Genomic DNA, 11,895 nt, shown 5'->3' on the forward strand with positions numbered 1-11,895 from the left:
ACCGATGACATCGATACTAACAATCATCGAAGCCTTATCTTTATCTATAAACACGTAGGTACTTGAAGATATTTTTAAGGTGACACATAGGCGAATAAGGTCGTCTCGCAAAAAACCCGCGTACTTTTTATTTCCACGTCTATCATTTACTTTTAAAGTTCATAATAACTTTTATGAAAAACTCCAAATTCTTTTTCAACGGTAAGTCTTGATTACGCCCGAGATATCATGAGATCTCTCATCTTATTTAATAAATACGCTAATAAAATATAGCGATAAGGCGTTTAAGTGTAGAACACTTTTTAGAATTGGTCAGTGTCTATGTCGACGAAATAGTCTAATTAAAAAGCTTAATAATGTTGTTCAAAGAAATTCTTCCTTTGAGTTGTACATAATAATACTGTTTACTTTTTATTACTTTTAGCGAAGCGATTTGCATGAGACATCTGGAGCTTGAAAGGGGTACGGCAGTATTGTAAGTGCTGAGGGTTGGGATAATTGTGGGCAAAGAATCCTGTTGACAGTAACCCGTTTTATATTCACGTATTTAAATAACAAAACTAGAATGGACAATATTTACAATAGTCTCAATGGCTATTTAAAGGAACATTGTCGCGGCCAGTATTATCGTCTGAATGAAGGGTGATTTATGAGATACACACGTGAACATGAATCACACACTCTTTTATAAACATGTTACTTGTCTTTTATTCGGCTTTATCTTTTGTATGGTTGGTTTCATCAAGGTTAACGTGTATTTCATGGTTTCAATATTTGTAATACGAGAATCTGACCGTAGTCTGCACGCGTAAGATACGCTGTAATGTCGCTACATAACAGCTGTGAAGGATACAAGATTGTGAATAAAATATGACAATGAGCATTCACACAATTAAAATACTTAACAAAATAAAAGAGGCAATAATTAGGTGCTGTAACAAAGAACTGCCGCGAATAAGGGTTTTACTTTGATTACCGTATTTATACAGTGAGACATACATTTTTTGGTCAAGATGCAGTTTTTTATTGAATTTAGTGACACAAGAAAATTATTTGATGTTTCTGGACGGCTGATGTAAGAGAGAGTAATTAGAAATTAGTCATTTTCCTAGCCCCTTCTTGTTTCTTTTTAAGTGACAGCGAGAACGAAAACCATTGCATTCTTCAAGTTGTTTAAGTATCCCAAAGTCCTTTGACAAGAGCTTAACGACTGTTACTTTATTAACAACAACTAGGATCGCGGGATTAAGGCTCAGAGTAATTTCTTTTAAATGGCCACCCATGCATGTTCGCGCAAATAATGCTTATAGGTAGCTGACTGATCGTTTACTGATCAATGGGTATAGATAATGAGTCACAGGTAGTAAAGACGAGAGGTTGGTTACAATACCATAAGTAGGATTTAGGTATAACTAAGAGTGTTATAGAAGTACCTAGCTCAAGTATAGTAATCTTCAGATTGTACATATATCTTCAAGGGTGGTCTTAACAATAAATTAATCCGGCTTAGCAACGAGAGTGTGACGCTCTCAACCCTAGCTTAGTTGCACGGAGATGTAATTCAAAATTCACTGATATATTGTGAAGTGGTAGGTACTATTATATAAACAAAATCTAAAACATAAAAAAAGGAAAAGAAAAGGAGAAAGCCCTATGCGTCGAAGTACTCCTCCGCATCGCTGTCTACCGGGATCGTTCCCAGAATGCTGGCAGCATTGCCACGTTGCATGGCAATGCTAATACTTTGTGCTAAATAAATGCTGGGCCAGCATTCTGGTCACGGGAAGTGTCGACCAGGCGATAAGCTTAAACCTTTGACAAGTAAATGGGTGCTCGGGCCCCTTAGTCCCAGCGTCTCAACCCCAAACGGCTCAAACACATAGCCACCAACTAAGTTTGTGTATTTGCGCCGATTGAGGCTCTCGGCAGCCGCGGCAGCAGCTCCAGCAACAGCCAAAATATTTATATTCAGATTAGTGGTGGGTTTTTCTCTGTTAAATTAATAAATTGTCGTGCACAGGCGATAGTGTCACAGTACAAGTGACGTCCTAATCAGATTTCAGTAACGATCATGTTTCACCCTGATCTGTTAATAAACTTACTTCTGACCAATCTAGCTATCAAGCGATCATTGTTTTGTTAAAAACTATTTAGTCCTAATTTCTTCTAGTAATGTAGTCCCTTCTGTGTAAGTATGTAGTTGTTATGTAGTAGGTAACTGTCACTTTATCTGCCGAATAGGTTAAGCGAAGCCTATCCGTTGTTATTACTAGTAGTGTTGTTTATTGTTCGTCTGCATTTTAACGTCGTATTTTATTCCAAGTAGTTCTTACTTCCTTTTTATGTGCAAACTTATTTTCTTCCAAATAATAATACTAATTTAAACTAACTTTCGTTGAAGGTTATTTTTTAAATGAAACACCTAATCGTTTTGTACACAATTTATTCCTTATTTATTGGTTAACAAATCCGCGCGGATCGATCGATCAAAGTTAAGCTACGCTTGCCGAGGTTCTGTGAATGGGTAACCGTCTCATTCATACCAAGCTCCTCCGCGTTTCTGAAGGCACGTTAAATTGTGGGTCCCGAGTTTAAAAGTCTGACAACCCGTGTTACCGAAGGGTATCGTTGCAACAACAGGATTGTGGAGGTCCGACAGGCAGTCGCTCCATGTAAAATACTGGTACTCAGCTGCATCCGGTGAGACTGGCAGCCGACTCGAACCTAGTTGGAAGAAAGGCTAGGCTCATTATTCAAAGAAACTAATACTAGTTTATTCACACTATATTGAGACGTCTATAGCCAGTTGCGCTCACCGTTCGGTAAACGATCTGTGGGTTAAGCAAACTTTGGCGCGGTCATTCCGTAAATGGGTATACCGCATAGTGATATTTGAACTGGGCGTCTCCGTGCTTCGGACGGCACGTAAAAGTCGGTCCCGGTTGTTGCCAATGAAAATAACAGTCGTTACGCCACGTCAAAGGCATTCGGGCGGCTTCAACAACTTTGACACTAGGTTGACCACTAACCATACACAACATAACTTATAAAGTATACTTACCTGAAGAAACTATTTCACGATTTCTATCCAACATTTCAACTGTATTTTCATATGCTGATGCAGAATTTGAGAGGTTTAAAGGCACCGTGTTCTTTGTTGCAGATGGTTTGCTGAACACTGAAATATACAAATAATTACGTGTTAAATAATTGTTTAACAATGAGAATAAGTAAAAGGAATTAGAATATTAGCTCTAGTAGAGAAACAATATCAAAGTAATGATCTTGTAGTGGGGAGACTAATACATTTCGAAGGAATCTGTGAAACTAGGTACCTATTTCTTTTTAAAATTAAGTGAATCTGATAAAAATAGGAATAAAAACGAAGGTACCTGTATTTGTTGTTTCACCAAATTGTAGGATGCGTGTTGGCGGCGGTGGCACTGCGAGGTCGTCGCGTTCACGCCGCGCTCCAACTGAAAATTTATTACGGAATTATTAGTAAATGGTATTAACCTATAATTCAGTAAGGGTTAATGTAAAATATCTGAAATATAATGATGATTGTTGAACCGATAGCTAAGGGACATAAAATTGCAATTTAATTAATATTATTATTTACCTGTATATCGTGTTTGTATCAACACATTGTAGTTATTGCGGGCTGCCATTGCGGTTGTTCCAGCGTTTAAAAGTGGTGGTGACATGGCGTATACTCTGAGCGCCATTGCTGCTCAATGTTGTTGAATGGCGTCTGATGGCATGATGGCGTCACTTGCTACGACAGTAATACGCATGCGCGGCTTATGTCAGAGGGAGCCTCACTCTTGATTTTTGCTTGCTTAACAATTTTGAACCTTATCCTGATTGCAATAGTAGTTATATTGCAAAAAAAGTTCAACTACGCATCGAAGCTTTAAGAGATTTTTAACGCGCTGTGTTTGAAATGTGAGCTCTATTCGCGTCTAAATAAGATTCAAAATCATTTCAAGGTGTGAGGTTAGCGGGTGGGGCTATAATCGCCTTCCCGCCGTTGCCATGGCGGCTGTGATTGATTTTTTAAGCCCTACGCCCTCCCCTCCCCCGGCACCCTCCATTTGTTTAGAAATATGCTATCCGATACTTACACCGATCAAAACAAAACAATCTATTTTTATTTTTACTTCTTGAAGGAAAGTTCCACTTGTTATGCTTTACTGAAAAATAATGATTTGTCTGTAATTTCAATTCTTATCTTAACATTTTTGTAATTTTCTTTTAAAAATATTTTTTTTACCTAGTAAACAACATAGGTGATATTACATAGTCACAAAGCATAGTTCCACCAAGTTACCTTGAGGCCGTCATTATCTTCGTATTCGCCAACTACATAAAGGACGGTGAAATAAATTTCACTTCGTTATAATCACTCTCTGATAAATCTAAGTAAAGTCAGAATCATGTATATAAGGTACCTTAAATAAGGTACAATAAATAAGGTACCTTATTTATTTTTTAGGGGAAACTTCCTACATGTTGAGTATATTATACTGTACTGCACATAGCAGGCAAGCCTTTAAAAACTATCAGCTTAAGCACAAGTAAAAGATTTCTTTTTTTCAGCTTAGCCTTTCTTCCAACTATGTTGGAGTCGGCTTCCAGTCTCACCGGAAGCATCTGAATACCAATATTTTTCATGGAGCGACAGCCTATCGCACCTCCAAAGCCCAGTAACCTGGGCTTTAACACGATACCCTTCGGTAAGACTGGTTGTCAGACTTTCAAGCTTCTGACTACTGTCAAAGATCTTTGGAAATAACAGCCGGAACCCACAATTTAACGTGCCTTCCGAAACACGGAGGAACTCTATATGTATAAGATGGTCAATTGGTCGTGCAAGTGCAAAACGAGACATGTGCACTTTCAAAATTGAACATTCAACCTGGGAGAACTCAGCTAACGATCGTGACACCTGGAGACCCTAACGGACGGTGTCACTGCCCACGATACCACCTGGCTCAGCCACCTAGCACAGAAACGTGTCCTACGACACCAACGCACCGCAACCACCTCATCTTCCTCTAGAAGATAGCTTATTGGACAATTATTCGCTAGCTATTATATTCCTTTTAGAACCATCAGTCTGTATCGACAAAATTGGGATTTGATGAGCGATTTTGAAATGAATTTCATCATTCAAGTAGATGCCTACTCTTTTAGGACCTTTCAGTAAGCAAATTGCAAGAGATATCAGAAGCTTGAAAGAGATTCGGCAGTATCGCAATGGCTAATTGAAATATTCGAGGGAGATTCCAGTTGACAACAATAATCTGTTCTATATTCACAAAAAATAACAAAACCAACTGGAAAATATTTACAATAGTCTCAATGGGTATTTAAGGTACTGGTGTCTGAATGAAGGGTGAGTTATGAGATACACAGGTGACTACGAATCACACACTCTTCTATCAACATGTTACCTACTTGTCTTTTATAAATGCGGCTGTATCTTTTGTACAGTGGATTTTACAAAGGTTCACCTTTGTAACATGATATTGAAGGACCTTGTGAGGGCGACTGTGCCAGCTGATCACGGGAACTATGTATGACTACCACATGCTTGAACGGATTTTACATGATTTTCGGGAGCGATAAGAATATTAACATCATCGTCAGCCTAGTCTTTCTTCCAACTATATTGGAGACGGCTTCCCCTCTCTTCGGATGCTGCCTATTTGACCTCTATAACTTAGTTACCAGCGTCGTTTGTATCATTCACTTCCATCACCAACTTCCGCCCGCGACGTCGTCCGCGTGAAAAGGTTTCCCGTAGTATAAATTTTCCTATGTGTGAATTTAGGTTAATTTCAATGCAATCAGTCGAAAGTTAAAAAGTTTTAAACAACCTTTCACCCCCTATTTTATCCCCTTAGGAGTGGAAATTATCAAAGTTCTTCCTTAGCGGATGCCTACGCCAGAACATCTACCTGCATGCCAAATTTCAGCTCGATTCGCCCAGAGGTTTGGGGTGTGCGTAGATAGATCACTATGTCACTCAGTCACCTTTGAGTTTCATATAATAATACTAGCGAACCCGACAGACGTTTTCCTGTCTAATACATTAAAAATTATTTAAAAAAACATTGTTCAGCGGACAAAATTGTGAATCTAAACCATTCTCAGATCCCCTTGAACACACACAAAAAAATTCTTCAAAATCGGTCCAGTCTTTTAAGAGAAGTACACACTTACAGAAGAATTATATACATAAAGATATAGATAAGGTAACGCAACAGCCCTCGGACTTTTTTCCAAATTATTAAGGACCAAAATCATAACAAGAAAGGAATAATAAATAATGATTAATTATGTAATGCCAATAATAAGCGTTAACCTAGTATTAAAATGTTATTGAATGTAAACAAACAAGCTTCCCAAGTACCGGAGAGATGCAACATAAGTACAGCTTCCCAGGCTTCACAGGGGAGATACAACACAAGTACCCACCTGTGTTATATTGCCACCGTGAGTCTTTATCCCTTCGATCAATAAATGCGTCTGGTCGCCGCATTATCTCCACCACGTTCAAAAAAAAAACAAAAATGTTTATTTCGTTATCTCGTACAACTTTTGAAACTTGTTTTTGCCATAATTCGATATGTGTTCAGAGAATAAATATGACTGAACGACGTACACTTGCTTTTTGAACCAAGTTTGGAACATATACATACTTGTCTGTATTAACCGACTTCATATAAGGAGGAGGTTCTTAAGTAGTCTGTATATTTTCAACACACACACAAGCTCACGCACCCGCACCCTTACACACACACACAAGCTCACGCACCCGTACCCTTACACACACACAAGCTCACGCACCCGTACCCTTACACACACACACAAGCTCACGCACCCGTACCCTTACACACACACACAAGCTCACGCATCCGTACCCTTACACACACACACAAGCTCACGCACCCGTACCCTTACACACACACACAAGCTCACGCACCCGTACCCTTACACACACACACACACACACAAGCTCACGCACCCGTACCCTTACACACACACACAAGCTCACGCACCCGTACCCTTACACACACACAAGCTCACGCACCCGTACCCTTACACACACACACAAGCTCACGCACCCGTACCCTTACACACACACAAGCTCACGCACCCGTACCCTTACACACACACACACACACACAAGCTCACGCACCCGTACCCTTACACACACACACAAGCTCACGCACCCGTACCCTTACACACACACAAGCTCACGCACCCGTACCCTTACACACACACACAAGCTCACGCACCCGTACCCTTACACACACACACAAGCTCACGCACCCGTACCCTTACACACACACACACAAGCTCACGCACCCGTACCCTTACACACACACAAGCTCACGCACCCGTACCCTTACACACACACACACACACACAAGCTCACGCACCCGTACCCTTACACACACACACAAGCTCACGCACCCGTACCCTTACACACACACACACACACACACAAGCTCACGCACCCGTACCCTTACACACACACACAAGCTCACGCACCCGTACCCTTACACACACACAAGCTCAAGCAGCCGTACCCTTACACACACACAAGCTCAAGCAGCCGTACCCTTACACACACACACACAAGCTCACGCACACGTACCCTTACACACACACAAGCTCACGCACCCGTACCCTTACACACACACACACAAGCTCACGCACCCGTACCCTTACACACACACACACAAGCTCACGCACCCGTACCCTTACACACACACACAAGCTCACGCACCCGTACCCTTACACACACACAAGCTCACGCACCCGTACCCTTACACACACACACACAAGCTCACGCACCCGTACCCTTACACACACACAAGCTCACGCACCCGTACCCTTACACACACACACACAAGCTCACGCACCCGTACCCTTACACACACACACAAGTTCACGCACCCGTACCCTTACACACACACAAGCTCACGCACCCGTACCCTTACACACACACACAAGCTCACGCACCCGTACCCTTACACACACACACAAGCTCACGCACCCGTACCCTTACACACACACACACACACAAGCTCACGCACCCGTACCCTTACACACACACACACACACACAAGCTCACGCACCCGTACCCTTACACACACACACACACACACAAGCTCACGCACCCGTACCCTTACACACACACACAAGCTCACGCACCCGTACCCTTACACACACACACAAGCTCACGCACCCGTACCCTTACACACACACACACACACACAAGCTCACGCACCCGTACCCTTACACACACACACAAGTTGACGCACCCGTACCCTTACACACACACAAGCTCAAGCAGCCGTACCCTTACACACACACACACAAGCTCACGCACACGTACCCTTACACACACACAAGCTCACGCACCCGTACCCTTACACACACACACAAGCTCACGCACCCGTACTCTTACACACACACAAGCTCACGAACATACACGCGTACACACACACACGCACACTCGTACATGCACAAGCACATACACACAGTGGCTATCGAGGTTGACGTGTTGACGAAACGATATCAAACGCAAGAACATATTTCGATTAAATATTTTATACTTATGTTTATTGAAATATTTCAAATATTTAACAACAAAAAATTTAAATTTGATTAACAATAATTAAAATTCAATAATAAATTAATTAAAATTCAACAATAAGTTAAATCATTTCATATACATGTAAGTAATCGAACTAAGTTAAAATAGCTTAACTAATGAAATATCTTCTTAGCTTGTTACTCGTTCGCAGCCTTTCCGTCGTTTCCAGCAGCTTCATCCTTTTCATTGCCGTTGTCCGTCTCATTGTTGCTTTTATCGGGTTGGTTGCTGGTTGACGGTTGGTCGATCGATAGTTGGTCGGTCGATGGTTGATCGGTCGATGGTTGGTTGGTTGGTTCATTGTCATCAGCGACTCCAAACTCACGCAGGATACTGAAACCAAAATAATGTGTTATTGTACTGTACGTATTAGGTCATGTTATCATAATGGATATTCATATTATCATAACATAATGTTAATAGGTAAGTGGGAGTTTATTTATGGTATTCCAGTGTCTACAGAGACGTGAGCTACACTCAATTTTTTATCACTCTAATCTGTTTTGTAACCGACACGACGTAATGTCAGACTTTACGTTCTCTTCAGGGTAGAAACGTCTGCTTGCCCAACTTTGGGTAACTAGGCAAGTGACCCGGCTGTGGCCCAAATGGCCTTCAAATAATTATAATTAAAACATAAACAAATGAATTATTGTTCAGTGTACAGTATTTAAAATATTGGCAAAACTGATGAAGCTTCACTTCGATGCAACAATTTATTATTTTTAGTGGAGCATGAAATTATTTAGATCTTAGAAAAAACACTAAGGCCTTGTCAGTAAAAAGATTATATTTTTAAAATCTTTGCTTATTTTTTGGATGTTCATGTTAATACTGCTACTGAAGAATAGATTATCTATGTGGAACTAAAGTTATTTTGTCCGCACATGTTTATGAAGCGAGATTATGAGTGGGTGGCCACTAATGAAGTCAAAATCATGAAGTTCTCCCTCTTTGGCATTGGCAGGCCAAAAGTGACATAGATACCCTACTTCTGGCCATTTATGTTTAATCGCGGCTTTTTTACTTGACTTTACATACCAACGTATTTCGATATATGTGTTTTATTTTCTCAGTTAGAATAAAATGCCTTCACCAAAATCAAAAAGTAATAAAAAGTTGTCGGGAAAAGAAAATCATCCCAGTACTCGCCTCATAAAATAACGTTAGCGTTGAACGCAATTGAAAATTGAATGTCTGTTTCCACTGCTAGTAGATAGACTTTAAAGTACCGCAAACGACTTTGAGATATAACATTTATATTTGAATAAATAAATATATACTGTGGTATATTTGTTGCTAGTAATGATAAAGAAAACTATATGATAATATTTACAAAAATGACAAACCAAACTAATTTATGTAACACATCATTAAGAAACTAATTTTTTGTTTGTTGATCTCTTTATTTTTAGTTAAATTCAATCAAAGTAATATTATTTTAATTATTTTAGTGTAAAATGTGCAACGTAATTAATAAATTTTGATTATTGAATTCATATGATTTATTTTTTTCATGGCCAAAACTGGCACTGCACGTATGACCATGGTCAGAAAAAGCATGGAATGGCGAAAAATGGCAAAAATTCCCTGTTTTAGAATTTTTAATAAATTATTTTTCTATAAGATGTTTTTTTAATGGTTTTCTTAGGCAAGATTAATAAATGTTTAATGACTTTGCGAGAAATATGTACGTGATAACGAAAACTGTAAGTTAAGAAAGGCTCAGAGTCGACAAAACTGGCTCGCCTGCCCCATCACGTGATCCATGGCTCGTCAAAATATAGTTCCGAACAGTTCACACAAATAAATATAGGATATAAGATAGGTACCTTTGAACTGCTTCATCAAAGTCAAATGATATGGTGACAGTTTGCAGAAGAAACTCTTTCATAAAGCTTATTTCTTCAGGAGTCACTAAGTCAGTGGCTTCTCTCAACTCGCTCGCTTTCTGAGCAACGACATCGTCATCATCGTAAGGACCGCTAAGGACATTGCCCCTCCAGTCTACCTTATAGAACTGGAGGTGCTCAACACATCCAAATGGGAACGGGCAATCTTCGTCCTCACAGATGAGCAGCTTCTCATCCGGTAACATGAAGCACAACACTAGTTGCGCAGTGAGACACGTAGGACACATCTGAAATATTTTTAACATGTATCTACCTGTTACGTAATACTTTATATATTTCACGGCAATTGTAAGTTAAATATTACTATTAAGTTATTTTGTTAAGATATATATTATGAAATTAATCTTAATACCTGTCCGGGGTAATACACGATTTTATAGTATGGGGGTGGAGGCTGAAAAGCAAAAAAAATCGAGAGTTACATACAATTTATGTAATCTTGAGCCGACTTATAAAGAGAATTCAACTTATTGTTTGTAACTTTACCTCTCGTCCGCCTTCAGCCATCTCGGAGCTTCTTTATATAATCAGTGGTTTTAAATGTATTGGTGCAAGGTGTACTGTGCAACAGGAGTCCCGGGCTGCGGGCCTAGAATAGCTACGACAGCTTGCACTTCAGCCGCGTCGGTGCGCAGGTAACGCATGCGTGATGCAAAACGATATGAATGTCGATAATTGCAGGAGATTCAAATTTTCAAATATCGGCACCCAAAAGTCGAAAACGCATAGGTATCTAGCAAACGGGAGGCGGAAACATTGCGAAACAATCGAAAATGCATACTTTGTACAGTAAATATGTCCTAGAGCCCGTAAGATATCATAATACGTATCTAACGCGTAAAATATGAAAGGAAAAGTATGAAAAATTTTGTAAAACTTTTGATGTTTCAAAAACTAGATATTTTAATAGAGGCTGTGCATGTAGGCGTATGTTACTCGCTGTCCTACAGACCCTTGTGCTTATATTTTACTTATTTATAACTTGAGTATGGTCTTTCAATAAACGGTATCGGCGTTTTCAATCCTAAATCGTGCACATGTGTTATAGCGTGGTAAGTAGCTGCTATTTGATTGTTTTTTGCTCATACCTGCATAATTACACATGGACAGTAACCCAGGCCGCCTTGAACTTACACCATCTAGTCAATAACATACAGATTTAACTGTTCAACTGCAAGTATTTGTCTAAAACATAAGTGTACACAAGATTCCATATTTTTTCCTAACTGGGGTACTGATACTTTACCTGTTACAATCCCTTCTTCGTTCTCACCTAGGTCTTGTTGCTTGGCATGATTGTCGAAC

The 11,895-nt window shown here is 39.8% G+C and overlaps 2 protein-coding genes across 2 annotated transcripts; both read right to left on the reverse strand.

The window, feature by feature from the left end:
* Positions 1 to 2,426: 2,426 nt before the first annotated feature.
* Positions 2,427 to 3,772, reverse strand: LOC142986536 (uncharacterized). Its single transcript, XM_076135054.1, has 4 exons — positions 3,623 to 3,772; positions 3,393 to 3,476; positions 3,062 to 3,178; positions 2,427 to 2,724 (listed from the first exon to the last, which is right to left on the reverse strand). Exons 1-4 carry the CDS (start codon positions 3,726 to 3,728, stop codon positions 2,534 to 2,536), a joined length of 498 nt encoding a protein of 165 aa, XP_075991169.1. The 5' UTR covers positions 3,729 to 3,772; the 3' UTR covers positions 2,427 to 2,533.
* A 4,862-nt stretch (positions 3,773 to 8,634) lies between these two features.
* Positions 8,635 to 11,208, reverse strand: LOC142986767 (uncharacterized). Its single transcript, XM_076135443.1, has 4 exons — positions 11,077 to 11,208; positions 10,943 to 10,984; positions 10,510 to 10,817; positions 8,635 to 9,010 (listed from the first exon to the last, which is right to left on the reverse strand). The coding sequence occupies exons 1-4, from the start codon at positions 11,095 to 11,097 to the stop codon at positions 8,815 to 8,817; spliced, it is 567 nt and encodes a 188-aa protein (XP_075991558.1). The 5' UTR covers positions 11,098 to 11,208; the 3' UTR covers positions 8,635 to 8,814.
* Between the last annotated feature and the right edge of the window lie 687 nt (positions 11,209 to 11,895).

The sequence above is a fragment of the Anticarsia gemmatalis genome, chromosome Z (assembly GCF_050436995.1).
Source record: "Anticarsia gemmatalis isolate Benzon Research Colony breed Stoneville strain chromosome Z, ilAntGemm2 primary, whole genome shotgun sequence".
In the NCBI taxonomy this organism is placed as follows: Eukaryota; Metazoa; Arthropoda; class Insecta; order Lepidoptera; family Erebidae; genus Anticarsia; species Anticarsia gemmatalis.